Source organism: Strix uralensis, unplaced genomic scaffold (assembly GCF_047716275.1).
Source record: "Strix uralensis isolate ZFMK-TIS-50842 unplaced genomic scaffold, bStrUra1 scaffold_102, whole genome shotgun sequence".
Taxonomy (NCBI): Eukaryota; Metazoa; Chordata; class Aves; order Strigiformes; family Strigidae; genus Strix; species Strix uralensis.
In genome coordinates, this window is record NW_027436747.1 from 334,765 (window position 1) to 349,908 (window position 15,144).

At 53.3% G+C, this 15,144-nt stretch overlaps 1 protein-coding gene and 2 pseudogenes across 1 annotated transcript; all 3 read right to left on the minus strand.

Moving 5' to 3' along the window:
* Positions 1-926: 926 nt before the first annotated feature.
* On the minus strand, positions 927-2,581 carry LOC141938495 (hydrocephalus-inducing protein-like; annotated as a pseudogene).
* Positions 2,582-2,902: 321 nt separating this feature from the next.
* On the minus strand, positions 2,903-12,885 carry LOC141938496 (hydrocephalus-inducing protein-like; annotated as a pseudogene).
* Position 12,886: 1 nt separating this feature from the next.
* LOC141938494 (hydrocephalus-inducing protein homolog) lies at positions 12,887-14,452 on the minus strand (the record flags this gene model as incomplete). Its single annotated transcript, XM_074857349.1, has 3 exons — positions 14,358-14,452; positions 13,620-13,832; positions 12,887-12,938 (listed from the first exon to the last, which is right to left on the minus strand). Coding segments are annotated over exons 1-3 (318 nt in total), but the record flags the coding sequence as incomplete, so codon positions are not given.
* Between the last annotated feature and the right edge of the window lie 692 nt (positions 14,453-15,144).

Genomic DNA, 15,144 nt, shown 5'->3' on the forward strand with positions numbered 1-15,144 from the left:
CACACCACGCGCCGCCCGCCCCCCCCCCCCCCCCCCCCCGCTAGGATTGACGCTGATCAAGCCACGCAACCAGAAGCCACCTGCAGTGACACAGGTCTGACTCCCTCCCCGCTGTCACACGAGGTCGTCTCGGCAGACACAAGGTCAGACGCTCCTGCGGGGAGCCAGGCTGCCTTGTTCGCAAAGCCCCGTCTCTCTCTCTCTCTGACTTGGTACTTAGAGAAAGACATATTTGACCTTTTTAATTATGCTGAAAACTGTGAATTACTAAACTCTTAGTTTAGACGCATTAAGCGTTCTTTTGGGGCTAGAATGTGGTTTTCTAGATGTGATGCATTCTCATTTTCTCAAATTCTTGCAGAAGCATTTAGCCATGAGTTTTTCAAAATGAATTTTGCAGTTGTTCCAGGCCTTCCTTCACTCGAAAGAATGTATTTATGCGTCACCATTTAAAACTGCATCAGACCATCCTAGTTAAATCTACGTTTTAATAACTTTATTTATTGAAATGTTTTACAGGGTCAAACCTAATTTCTAGTAAGGAGAATTAATGGGTTTCGTTCAGTGAATGATGTCAGCATGCACAATATTATCAGTGTTTTTGAAGAAGGGATTGGTGACATGGTAATGTTAAATCACGCTTGTGACAGCAGAAACTCTGATTTCACAGGGGTGATGCCAGCATCATCCAGCAACTCGAGTCGCTTTAAAGGATCACATACAAGTCATTTGGCAAATGTTCTCTAATTTAACTGTATGTGTTAAAAATATGTTTTACTTTGAAATCCTTAGCCATCATGTTAAAAAACCCCTTCTATATTATCGGCTTCACTGTGTTACACTGAACTCAGGAGGACTGGGAAGAAAGCTTATCACAAATATACTAATGTGGATTCTTATCTCAGAATTTTTTTTGTATTTCCTTCTTAGATGTTTTTGAGACTTGAGAAAGTTTCTAAGTTTTGACATTTCACCCACCTAGTGGTGAAGGGATGGCAGTGGATGTAGTTCTTCTGGATTCTAGTAAAGGTTTTTGATAGTGTCCCTCATAGCATCCTTCTGGACAAGTTGTCCGACTGTGGGATGAGCAGGTTGATGGTGCACTGGGTGAAGAACTGGCTGAAGGGCAGAGCTCAAAGCCTTGTAGTGACTGAGGCTACATCTGGTTGGAGACAAGCCACCATTGGCGTTCCTCAGGATTCAGTCCTAGGGCCAGCTCTGTTCAGTATTTTATCAATGATCTCACTGGAGGAGTTGAATGTACCACTGGCAAGTTTGCCAGTGATACCAAACTGGGAGGTGCTGATGACTCTCTTGAAGGACAGGAGGCCTTGCAGAGGGATCTAGATAGATTGGAGCACTGGGCAATCATTAATGGGATGAAATTTAAGAAATGAAAATACCGGCTTCTGCACTTGGGAGGGCACTATGGCAGGCACAAGCATAATGGGGAGAGGAGTGGCTGGAGAGCATCCCTGCAGAAAGGGATGCAGGGGCGCTGGCTGACAGCAGGCTCAGTGTGAGCCAGCAGTGTGAGCCGAGCAGCACGGGCCGGCTCCCGCCACCCCCATCCATCTCCTCAGCCTTGTAGGCCACCGCCTTCCACCCCCTGCAGAGCTCATATTTCAGCACCCGACCGCTGCCTCCCGCTCAGCCACCACTGGACCCCTCCGCCATGCTGCAGAGCACCCCTGCGCAGTGTGGAGGACTCCTGCACTTGCCCCAGCCCCGGCGCCACCGGCCCCGCACCCTGGTCTGCTCTGGGTTTACTCCAAAGCAAGCAGGTTTAGTCCAAAACCAACGGTTTAGTCCAAAACTAGCGTGGTTATTGCAAAGGGAAGGGGGTTAGTCCAGAGCAACCGCTGTAGCAGTAACTGCGCCCTCAGGTCACGCCCCAACGGCTGCGGCCTTGAGCCCAAGGGGCTCCTGGGGGGGCACAGCTCACCTGTGAGGGGGAAGGCCCCGGAGGTAGTAGACCCAGGAGACACCCCCCGCCCCAGTGCAGGACACCACCATCTTGCGGGTGACGGGGGCTGTGCCAGGGGTCAGGCCACCCTCGAAGGAGATGGAGAGGGAGGTGGTCTGCTTGGAGCGCAAGCTCTCGGGGGCCCTGAGGGTGAAGGCCAGGTGCTCCACCCGGTACTGGAAGGCCATGGGCTGCAGGAAGATGTTCTTGAAGGGGATGGAGGTGCTGTCATCAGCCTGGATGGGGGAGGGGCCCTGGGACTTGGGGGGAGGGCCAGGCCCAAGAGGGGGATGCTGTATTCCCCACCAAGCAGGGAGGAGAGCTGCAGTGTGGCCCTGGCTTCACCCAGCTGGCAGGGCTCAAAGGTCACATCCATGCTCACCTCCGAGCCTCCCGGGTTGGCAGGGGACACGCCGATGGTTTTCTCCGTCAGGAAGCCGGCGCAGTTGGTCTGCACAGGGGAGAGAAGAGACCATGGAGGGGGCGGGTCACAAAAGCAGATCCAGCACCTCAGGAAGAAACAGAAGGTCCCCACCGTCACATTGTCTAGGGTCCCTGTCCCTTGCCTGTCACTGCGCCTGTCCCCCCCACCACTTGCCAGTGAGGAATGGCCATCAGGAGTGTCCAAACGTGCCCAGCAGGGACAACCCTGCACCCAAGTTCTGGAGGACCTTAAACCCCAGCCCTGGCAGTAACGGGGAAGTCTTGCATGGGCCACGGAACCTGCAAGAGCAGCTCCAGAAAGGGCAGCAGAGAACATCTGCAAGTGAAGACAGGCCGGCTGGGGACAAGCCCAGCATTGGTGGGGAGACCCGCAGGCTCATGTGGCCACCCCAGCTCAGCCAGGCCAAGCTAGAGGGGTAGGATCCCTTGACAGAGAGGGCTGATGCTGGCCAGACAAGCTGCCTCCCAGCAAGGGCCCAGGGCAGGCTGGGGTCACCTGGAGTGGTAGTTGGTCTTCTGCTGGGCGTAATTCATCATTTTGGTGGTCATGGTCTGACTAGAGCCCAGTGTGGTGCAGAAGTAGAGGGGCTTCTCCGGCCCACTCATGGTGGCTTTCAGGTGCAGATTGTAATAGAAAGAGCCCAAGCTGCTGCTCCGGAGCACCAGGCACCCGGTGCTCTCGCCCACTTTCACAGGCTGATACTCAAAGACAAGATCATCCTGGGAGGAACCAAAGGAAAAGCCACTGAGTCAGGCAGAGATGGGGAAAGCAGGGCCTGCAACAGGGGAAATCGGTCCCTGGTGTGCTCCAGCAGTGCTGGAAGGCAGCCCAGCACCCTCCCTTGCTCCAGGTCCCTCTCTCTGGGGCAGAGCCTTGCTACATCTGGGGGACAGTTCACTCGGGGGACCGTCCCCAACAGCTCAGAGCCCTCCAGCACTATCCCAGAAGCTTCCCACCCTAAAATGCCCCTCTACTCCCCCAGGGCACAAAACACCTATCGATTGAGGCTGCAAACTCCCTGCCAGTGGGGTGAGGCATGCCCTGCAGCCACTCTAAACTGAAAATACCCACACTAAATACAGAGCCTGTGGCACAAGGACCCGCCCTGTGAGGCCTGATGGAAACATCTCAGAAGGGGTAGCATGGCAGACTCCACCAGCGCAGGGCGATTCCCACTAGGCATCTTCTTACACTCTGCTTCCCCTCCAGATTATTAGTAGGTGGGAGCTGTCACCCTTGGGAAGAAGCCCCAGATGGTTCATGCAGGGCGTCACCCCTCAGGACCACCCACTCCCAGAAAGGCTGCAGGAGAGGAGAGCACACTGCATGAGCTTTGCTCCTACCTCCGACTGCGCAGGAACAGTGAAATGTGGGGGAACACTGATGTCGGGCACTTTGCAACGTACAGCAAACGTCACCGGGACAGGCAGAGGGTTGTCCACCTTGACGGTGGCAGACACTCTCTGCCCAACAGCACCGGTCACTTCAAGAGTGCTGATGGGTCCTGAAGCAGTGGCCTTGAAAGTCACCATGTAGAACAAGTACTCCTTGGTCACCTTGTTGAGGAAGGTCACCTGAATCGGAGAAAAAGGGCAGCGCTGGTCATTCTGCACATAAAAATATACCAGCTGTGCTGAAGCCAGCCTCAAGAGCACCAAGCTCAGCACCCTGCTTCCAAGAACGGCTGTAAGCAGCCACCGAGGAAGAGTGCGAGGCTGGGGAAAGCGTGTGAGGTATTTCTACTTGATACTCTCCCGACTGCCCATTGATTCCAGCTCACCAGTGTCCTGGTCCACCTGTGCTTAGCAGCCCCCGGTGGGACCCTCACAGAGACTGACAGGTGAGTGGGGGGTGTGGAGAGATGCCTGCTGTTCAGTACCCACCCAGGACACCTACAGTCCCACCAGTGGGCACGGGGAGGTATGAGAGCAGGCGTGTAGCTTCTCAGGAAGTCAACAGCTCCTTGGAAGGCCCCACAGCCCCATGTCCACACTTACCATTGCGTTAAAGACTGCTTCCTTGTAGGAGAGGAAGGTGAGCTTGTAGTCCTTCTTGGCAGAGCCTGGCACATCAATGTATTCCAGCCCCTGCAGCACAGAACTGCTTTCCAGGTTTTCTGGTTTGAGCATGTCTACCACCACGAGGAACCTGTGGGTGAGAAGAATGCAGTGAAGGTCAACAGGAAGGACTCCCACAGGACACCCCTCATGGTGGGGTACAACCCAGCCCCTCTCTTCCTCAATGCCCCCGAGGGAGCCAGCTCTCATCCGCCTGGGAGGAAAGCCCTCCGGGACGGGTCTGCGTAGGCAGAACATGGCCAGTGTGATCCCAGACACCTACAGGCAGAAATAGCCAAGGAGAGTGAAAAGCTTGCAGGAAGGAGCTTCCAGGCAGTGGGAAGCTCTTCCTTGCACCGCTGCAGGGATTGCTGATGGGATGAGACTTCCTGGGCTAGAGTCACCACTGTGTGGCCTGTTCGGCCAGTTGGAGACAGGGATGAGCTCAGTGTAGGAAGTCCTACATGGCACCTGCTGGAAATGGTCTCTGAACACTTTGGGGTCTCAGCAGTCCCTTGAAGGAGATAGTACAAGCCTGTCCCATCTGGCAATGGGAAATAGAGGGAGCCCTAGAGACAAGAAATAGGGTAAGTGAGCTCGCCTGCTCTCTGCCTGGACCAGTTACTGGCTCTTCAGCACACCTGGACAGTCCCATGTCTCAGGCTGCCACCTGAGCAGCTTTGGGCAGGTCCAGCTGGCAGAGCTGTGACCGCAGCCCCGTGTCTTGCGCCGGTGGAGATGGCATCGTCGTACCCACTGGGGCTGGCGCAGTGACAGGACACGGGCAGCATGTCTGGGCAGAGCAAGCTCACAGCGGCCCTGCAGCAGAGCTGCTCTGACCATCCTAACACCCCTTTCCCTGGGCACATCAGCTGCCAGCCCTGTGCTCGTGCAGGGACAGCTGTGCTAAGGGGGTGGCAGTCCCTGCTAAGCTCAACTGCCCCAGCATTACTGCCTGTCAGCTGGCACGGCAGGGTCCCACCAGCCAGGGTGAGCCATGGAAAGTTCATATCCAGTCCTCATCTGGGGTGCCAGTGGATCACAGCCACCTACCCTGGGGCATCTCCTCTGCCTCCAGAGCAGCTGAAAACTGCGGGACTCTTCATGCAGGGCTGTATGTTAAAGAGATGCTGAGCATGTCCAACCCCACAGGGCACGGATCTGCTGAGCACCCTGGAGATTGTGCCCACAAGTCTCCAGCCTCCACTCAGGCCTAAATTCTGGTGTGGGAGAAGGTCAGCTGGAGTGGGACAAGGACCCCAGCAGCTCCAGCACCCCAGAGCCCTTCTGCACTGACCCCCTTGATTTAAGAGCTTGCCCCTGGTCTGCCCATGCGACCAGAGGGGCCAGTCACCCCCATCTGCCCAGTCCCAGACCTGCAGGAAGGGCTCTTTCCAAAGCTCCTGAAGGAGATGTCAAGAGAGATCTCAGTGTCATTTCCCACCTGGCTGCTCATGGCCGGGGGGGGCACTGAGAAATGGCAAGGCAGCTTCTCCCCTCTAGTTCCCTGTGTGCTGCAAAAGGGCCCCAGCAGGGCAGTGCAGGCAGAAGTGGTCACGCCCAGGGCGTGGGGAGCCTGTGCAGCCCATAGGGCTGAGCACAGGGGTCTCTGAGCCCCCCTGGGCTGCACAGGCAACGACCAGGAGCTGCACAAAACAAACTTCATTTCCTGGACCATCAGACAGCCTGGCTTTTTAGGTTAGCTGCTCCAGTACGTTTAGTGGTCAGTCCAGACCTCCCACCTGAACTTCCCTTACACCTGGCCTCTAGCCACCAAGAAACCCAGTTTCCAACATAGGATCGCAGGATAATTTCTGTTCATAGGGGACCTCTGAAGGTCATCTCGTCCAACCTCCTGCCCAAAGCAATGAGGGTCATGCTCTGAGGGTCAGCGTGGTGGCACAGCTCACATACCTGATGCTTCTTGTTCTCAGAGCTCATGGTTAGGGGTTTGTAAGTGATCGTGTAGGGCTTGTGGAAAAATTCAGGCCCCTTCCAGTGTTGCCCCTCAATGACGCCTTGCACAGTGCAAGTCCTTATTGTTCGGGTTGGACAGGAGGATGGTCTGACTGTGCTTCTCGCGCACGGCACACGTGAAAGTCAGCGTCTGCAACAGAGGAGCACAGAGGCTGCTTGGTCACAGCGAGGAACCCTTTCCACTCTGACTAGCTTTATGCACAGGGAGAGGCTTTTCCTTGTCGTATACCAAATTTCCATTTGAGCATAGATCTTGGCGTAAATCAAATTGTTGGTTCTTAGAGAAGGAAGAGGAATGAGTCTTTTGCATGCTGGGTGAAGGGGGCTGCTGCCTCCCTAGGAGGGGAGAAAGAAAACTGAAAGCCCTGGAAGGATCTCTCTCCTGTGCAAGGACAAGTCCTGCAGCCGCGCAGTCCCTTCGTGGGCAGGCTGACGAGCAGTTCCTGATTCTCTCTTGGGAGCAAGAGCCAACACCTCCCAGCTGCATGCTCCTGCAAGGCCTGTAAGGGCCAGGAGTCCTTCACGTGGCATCCCTGTTCCCCAGGAGCTGGATGCAGATGCCTTGTCCGCTCCTAGTGCTGAATGCCCTCCCCCGCCCCGACAGGGAGGAAAAATGTGGGTGCCGGTGCCATATTGTGGCTATAGATGGGTGGCTCTGGGGGACGTGGGGGGGGTCTCAGAAAAGCCCTGCAGGGTGTCCCCACGGCAAAGGTGCTGCAGGGCAGAGCCAGGACAGCTGAGGTACTCGCTGGAGGAACAGCACCTTTAATAGGGGAGGAAGGCAACTACAGGGCTCACAGATTTTGGGAACCCTGCCCAGGGGTTTTCTCAGCTCTCTGGGACACCCAGGCAGGATGACAGGCAGGAGTGACTCTATGCCTGTAAGATTCCTCTAGTTCCTGCCCTGGGAGAGATGTGGTGCAAATGGTGGGGTAAGGGGGCACCTGTCCTGTCTCTGTTCCAGTTACCTCTTTGGACACAGGGGTCTCCATGCAGCATCCTGCCAGCGTAAGCTGGAGCGGCTCACTGCCCTCGATGAAGCACTGCAGGCCCTCGCACTGGATAGCACAGCTCAGCTTAGAGGGGCAGAAGGTCACAACGAAGGGAACGTCCATTCCTGGGAAGATGTAACCCTTTGTGGCGCTGATGCAGAAATCTGGCTTGAAGCTCTTGATGTCCCACTTAAACCTTGCCAAGGAAAGCACAAGGACAGAAAGGAACGATTAACAACCGGGAGGCTGCGAACACAACGTGCCATTTCTAATTCTCTTGTGGGCTTTTCCACAGCATCTCAGGCAGGGTGCTGAGCCACCTGGCACTAAGGCTTCAGGTTGGGCAGGACTCAGCTGCACCCATCCGTAAACAAGCTTTTGGTTGTACCCCTTGCTAAGTTCCAGGGCCTGACTGCACAGCTTTGGCTGCACAACTCCCCACTGGAATGGAAAAGCAGATGACAACTCTCTGGGCAAGCTACAGCTCCATCCAACCCTCACCCAAGCTCTCGGCCACCAGAGAGGACAGGGTTTTGCATTACTTGACTCCTATGTCGCCCGTGTTCTGCATGGTGAGGTGCCAGGATGTGTAGCTCTGCTGCACCACCACTCCGAAGCTGAGGTGTTCCTGGTCCAAGCTCACGTGGGTGCCCTGGCAGGAGCCCCGCACCATGAAGAGGGAACGCACCAGGCCACTGCACTCCAACATCACTTCTTCGGTGAACGGCTGGATGCAGCACTTTGGGGAGAAGATCACTTCCACTTTACAGGTCTCTCCTTTGGGCTTCAGGCTTAGTTCATTGGTGGGCTTCAAGCAGAGAACCTGCCCAAAGAAATGAGTGGAGACTACTTCATCGGGCAACCGAGCTGTGAATCCTCCATAGAGTCTTCCCATTCCTGTTCTGTTCCCATCAACATTGCCCCAGTCCTACTCATTCCCAGGTACACATCCTCAGCTACCAAAGGAATTTTCCTGTGATGTGTGCATCCAGCCACGGTGAGCTGGACTACGTCTTCCAAAGTAATTTCACTTGAGCTCCAGGAGAGCCATAACTCTTGGTCTTTAAAGATTACATTTCCATACCTAATACATCCTAACATATGTGTCTGAAACAGGTGAGGAATGGTACCTTCTTCTCACTTCTGGCTATGAGGGGAGTCCTGACACCTGGCTCAGATGAGGCACTCACACTGCCCAGCAGGGAGGACAGGACAGCACACAACTGTAATTAGCTACTAGCTCCCCCCAGAGCAGCTCACAGCTACCTGCAGGCATCCCTGGAGGCACAGCAAAGCGCTCTCCAGTGAAGGAAGGGGCCTTCCTGCAGCTCTGGCATGGTTGACTTGAGACTGAGCTTAAAAGTGAGAGGAGCAGCACTGTTGTTGGCTATGGTGACAATCTTCTTCACCGTCTGTCCGATGGAGAGGGCTCCCAGCTTCACCACCTTTCCTTGTGGTTCCACATGAAGTGCTAAGGCTTGGACCATAGGCCCAAGCCAGAGTTGACCTATAGATGAATCCTGTATATTTTATAACCATTGTGCTAACAGGTATTATACTAAGTTATAACAAACCACCTATTCTGATATAAAGGGTGGAAGTGTTGAAGCCTGAGCAACAGGCCCTGAACCAAAACTGTTAACTCAGTATGTAATCATTAATGAAATATGCATGGAGGATGGAGCTATCTTGGATGTATCTTTCCCTTCCTTTGTATATGAATAGAATAACAGAGTCATGGAGGCAGATGCCTGTCCTCGAGGCCTGATGTGAGACCTTGTGCATAATCCGATCCGATAAGCAGAGAAATTCCCTTAGTTTCTTCCTTGAGCCCTGGCCAGGCTCTGGGGGGAACCTAATGTGAAATTTAAACCAGATATTTCCACTTAAAACAAAGGTGCCAGCTATTCTGGCTTGCTGATTTTTAGGTATATAAGGCTGGACCCACTCACAGTGACTTTGGGTCCCTCACCTATGGGTGGACGCACTGCGTAGGATTTCCCACTCGCTGGGACAGGCTCAACAAATCCTCGCTGCACCCGGGGCTGCCCAGCGCCTGCAGGTCTGGATGGTGGGAACGGGTGCAAGTGGTGATGGATCTTTCTTAATCACTATTCTCTCTCTCAGGTAGTAATGATTTCATGCATTACCCTGTATTTTCCTATTTGTTTAAGTGCACTATTCTGTCTTTTCTTACTGTATGTTTTCTGTATTATTCTGTTATATTATTTAGTTATTTCTAGTAAAATATGCCTGCTCTTTTCACTCTGGTGTCTGAGTTTAATTGATATCCCTAATCAGCAAAACACCACAACGTCAACCTAAGGCAGGAGAAATTAATATAAAGCAAAAGGAAAGAAGGAGAAAAGGTTTTCTGACACCCTTGTGGCAGAAAACTAAAACATGGTAGGCTGGGGAAGAGACGAGGAAAATGAGCGAGAAAGCTGTGCCCGCGGCCTGTGCCACCTGGGGTTTTAAGATTTGGATTTCATCTCACCTTCATTTCCGTGCCCCTTCCTCGGACCTCAATAGTTTGCTGGCAAAGACCGTTGATTTCAAAAGGGATAAGCTCATGGTAAGACGCAATCTCTCTGGGATAGAAAGTGATGGGCACCGCCACTGTCCCTCCTGGGCGTAGGACGTACCCTGGGAAGTCCACATGGAGGTGTGAGGTGCTGGTGAACAAGCAGCTCAGACTGGCAGAAAGCACAGCTGAGAGGAGCAGAGGTGTCACAAGGCTGTGTGTGCAACATCAGGGCTACTTAGGGCTCTCCTGTCTCCTCTCCCTGCGTCCTCAGGATGTCACCCACAGTGCTCATGAGGACATGGAGCAGGCACATGCTAAGCAAGGGCCGAAGGAGTGTGTGGAGAAGGCCTACCTCACATCCTTATCTGGCTGGTTCGTGATGATGAGGCTCTGATGGGAAGGTGCCATTCCAGCATAGTAGATGAAGCAGGTTCCAAAGTTGAGTCTGGTAGTGGAGAAGTGGACAGTGGGCACTACCACAGTGGCCAGGAACACGCAGGTAAACCCTTGTTGATCTGGCGAGGAGAAAGACAGCATAAGCCCACTGAAGAGATGGGAACTACAACTGCAAACACCGAGGAAGAGGATGGGGGGCAGCTGGCTGCACTGACAATAAGGAAAAGCAAGTGCCAAAAGACTCCAGAATGGCAATAGAAGGTAGAAGGCTTGGTCCAAGAGGGAATGGGTTTTTGGAGAGTCGTGGCCCTGCTTTGTGCAGCCACATGCTGAGCTGTGCGGCCACATGCTGGCAGGACCTTTCTGCACAGTGGGACCAGTGCAGCAGAGGCCTGGCAAGGAGAAACAGCTCCATCTCCACACACATCTAGGACCCCCCCAGATTAGGGGCAGAGGGGGCCTGGGGGATATGCCCTGCCACAAAAGTGCTTCCCAAAGTCATCCTGGGTAAGCACTTATTAAAATACTCCATTCAGAAGCTGTCAGGCTCTTTATTTCTGCAACAGGAGCCTCTTTGCCTCGTTCAGGCTCTTCAGTGACAGAGCTCACCCCTAGCTCTGGGCTCCTGCTGCCAAGCTGCTGCGTAGGAGGTGAAGGTCCCGTATTAAACCCTGGTGCCTCACCTGAAGCGTCAGCTCTACGTCTTTTAAAGAGCACATCCTCTGTGGGTGAAAAGCCAGCTGGGTCTCTGCTTTCCCCTTCGCCTGCAAGACTGTCTGAGGGGTGACAGTAAGGACCTGCTTACAGGCTGCGGGGCCACTCAGTTCCCACGAGAAGGTGAAGCTGAACTTGCTGTTATTGTGGATGCTAAAGAGATGCTGGACATTCTTGTTCAGCTGTACCTGCAGGGAAAAGCAGTGAGGACTGGGGGTTAGAGCACATGCAAAGTGTCAGCTGGCCCAGCAAGTGCTCCTCCCTAATGTGCTCCTGCATTTTTCATATTCAGCTAATGACCTGTATGAAAGATCAATCTCCCTCCCTCCAGAGACCCATAAATGAAGAAAAACATTCCCTTGTGTTCAAACATCTCTGTGAAGCTCCTGGTTCAGGCCCAACATTGCAGGCCTTTGTGGGGCAAATGGTTCAGGGAAGCAGTGCTGCTCACCTCCTTGAAATCAATGACGTTGATCTCCTGTGCACTGAGCTCCATGACACAGCCGTCGCTGTCCTCACACCTGACAGACGTGTGCACGCTATAGCCGGTGGCCTTGATATTCAAGGAGAGGGGCTGGGTCTTCCTCTTGACATCGCACTTGAGGCTGAAGACCGCCTCTCCTTCTAGTGTTGGTGTGAAGAAGACTGTAATGGGAAACCTGGCGAGAGAAGACCCTTTTTGCTCCATTTGCCATCTCTTGGCTTTCCTGGCCACACGTTGCCTGCTCTATGGGAGAGCAGCTGTGCAATGGCCCTGGTGAGGCCCCAGGCCTGGGAGAAAGCAGGAGCAGCACTCTGCCTTTCCAGGGCCTTCCACTATGGAGCAAGCCCTGGTCAGCCCTGCTTAGGGTACGATGATCCCATGCAATGAAATGCCAGAGGATACAACAACAAGGCATCAAACCCTGAGCTAACGCTGACCTTACTGCCCTGTCCACGTGCTACAGGGCACCACCGGGTCAAGACCCCGCTTCTGTCCCAGACACAAAGGAGGGCACTCGTGGAGACCCCCAGTCTCTCTGATCTATATGACAAGGGTAAGTAACATCCTCTTTGCCAAGAGGAGTCGTCCAGCTCCCGTGACAGCAGCACAACGTGGGTGCCACCAAACTGCCTCTTTGTAATTTTTGTGGGTAATTTCTGGGTATGTGATCAAAACCAAACAAACTACAGAGATTTAAGGAATTACCACTTCTCAGGTGAGCCACAGTAACTGATGCAGGATGCTTTCTTGCACTCTGTGGCAAGCCAAAATTCAGCATCTTTTAAGACACAGCAAAGCTGCCTGGAGCTAATGTGTTCTCCTTAGACCCTGGCAGGCTGGGAGTGGGCACAGGGACATCCATGATGGATCAGCAAATGAGTTGGTGACTGCTTATACCGCTTGAACTCACGATCACGTCTGAGCACAAATCATGGCTGCAGTTTACAAGAAAAGAGCATCTGCTTTCTGACAGGTGATCCTGCAAAACACAGCTAGTCGCCTAAGCCTGTTGCTGTCCCCCATGACGGGCTCAAATGCTGCCTGCAGTGCTGCTTCTGTGCTTTGTTGCTTTTGGCCCTGCACCGACCACGCATGGTGGGCTTTCTTGCTAAAGGAACACAGGGAAGAGAGGAGACCTTGCCCACTTAGAGCTGCTGGCTCAGGGGTCACAGGGGTAATACCCCCAAACATGCTTTTGTCACCAAAACTAGAAGATCCAAAGCCTGAATTTCTGCACCCACCTCTGCTTGCTTCCCTGGCTGGATGCGACCTCTCTCTGTGTGGCAGAAGGCGGCCACCTGTTCTGGTGGGGCTTCAGGGTCTTGGCAAGTCCACTGGAAGGAATACGTGGAACTGGATGGGTTCATAACCATGAAGGTCCTGGGAACACAAAGCAAAAAGGACTACTAAGGTGGTGCTGGGACATTAGTGACTCTGTCCTGCAGCAGACATCAGGCACTGCCCGTCCTCGACACTACCCGGAAGGAGTTATTTGGTACAGTGGAACAAGATTGGGAGCACAAACATTTCATCTGCTTTATAAGGGCCCTGTCTGTTTCCCGGGTGGCTACAGATTAACGTCTATTGACAAAGAAATTCGCAAGGATATAGCCAAAGTCTTGCATGCTAAAACGATAAGATCAAGCGAAAATGGTAAAATCAAGTCCAGTCAGACTCCTTTGGAAGATGGTACTCTTGGTTGTGGTTGCAGCCTTCATTGACCATGTCTGACTGGTATCTCAAAAGAGCAAGAATGTCCCAAGGATGCTCTTCAAAGGGACGAAGGTTGTACTGGCCCTATTGCACAAGCTGGGGTTACGTGGTCGTCCCAGACTGACCCATACCTTATTGAAGAAAGGGACAAAGAGAACAAAAAATGGGCCAGTTGGACTTCAGTGACCACCTTGTGCCAGGTCCAAAACAGACTCGTGGCCAAGGGTCAGCAGATCAGAGACAAGGCACAAATGTGCCCTGAGGCTTGGAAGAGCAGCTGGAGAGGTCTCTGGTTAAGAAGGGTGACCAGGAGACGGTCATCAGGAGAAGCCATGTCCACACACTTACCTGCTGTGCCTGCCACGCACTCCAATTGCCTCAAACTCAATCACTCTTGTGTTGAGATCTAACGTTGCCCCCTTTGGTCCCTGCAACTCTGGTACACGCCTTTTTGCAGTGATGTAGTCAGAGTCTTCCAGCTCAAAGTGGCAAAGTGACATCAGGCTTCTCCCCTTCACAGCCACCTCTGGGCCCTTCTGATTTGGCCTCAGGTTAGGAATACTAGAAAGAAAGGGACCAGTATTAGCCAGACTAACATTTCCAGCCAGCCAGCTGCTTGTTTATCTCCTTGTGCAGCACAGTGTTGCATCCTCTCTCCATGCAAGCACCGATCAGCAAATCAAACAGAACTGCACTCCCCACCAGAGGCAGTGGAGGTGAAATGGCAGAAACACAGAGACTGACTGCAGCACACAGGTTTCTAGGTAGATAAGGTGGCCATGCTTGTCTGATAAGAAAGCATAGCTAGGGACTAGCTGGCCCCTTGACAGCCTTTCTGGATCTCTCGTTCCAGATTTTGGAACCCTCCGGAAGCTTAGTATTTCATAGTGTCTTGTCCCAGTGTCTCCATACCTGCTTCTACCAAGGCTGGATGATAATTTGCCTTTGCTCCTGTATGTTGGTTGTTTCTGCTGCCTCACTGGGGCTGGCTGTCCCCAGGTCTGCACTCCCACCCACCCCAATCACAGGCAATACCACAACTACCCAGCAGTAGCACGAGTTGAAAAGTGCCTGGATGCTTCCTACCTGCAGAGCATACGGCTCTCAAAGTCCCCCACGTACACCGGAGAGAACTTCATCTACAAGAGCTGCTCCTGTCCTGCAGGGATGGTGCTGCTGCGGGGCTTGACAGAGAACAGTGAGGAGGCACTGACGGTGTTCAGAGACGAGCTCAGGGAGGAAGAGACCTGCTCCAGAGTGCGGCCCAGCTGGCTCGAACAGCGGCTAGACTGGAGCTTCACAGAGGCACCAGAAGTGGAGGCGAGGAAACCCCCTGCAGTAAAGGAAGAGGTTATAGCATGACATCTTCTTTCAAGGAGAAAATCCTTTGTTCCCAGCAACTCTGCCTCCTGCTGCAGGTGGACAGAAGGGAGCTGGGATGCACTTGGAGCACCTCTGGCCAAGGGTTTTCAGCAGGACTCCCAGTGAAGCAAAGGGAAAGTGCACGGTTTGCTTTTTGCTTCTGTGTAACTGCTCGCTAAATCATAATCCCAGAAAGTCCTGGGGACAGGTGGGAAAGTGAGGACAGGTGGAGAACAGGGTGCAGGGCAGCAAATGCCATGACAAGGCCCAGCAGAGACCCAGAGAGCTGCCTGAATCAAAACACACCACTGAACATCACTCCATAAAGATACTGAGATGACGGACAGGAGACTATGTGTATGTTAGCAAATTCAACAGGCCCAGGACTGAAGCCAACTGCTTCACTCCAGTCTGTTAAACTCTCTCCATCTCCAGGACTGGGGACCTAAATGCAAACTTCTGCAGAATGGTTTCTGGCCAGCTTTCATTCCCAAATCATGTCCAGGAACTA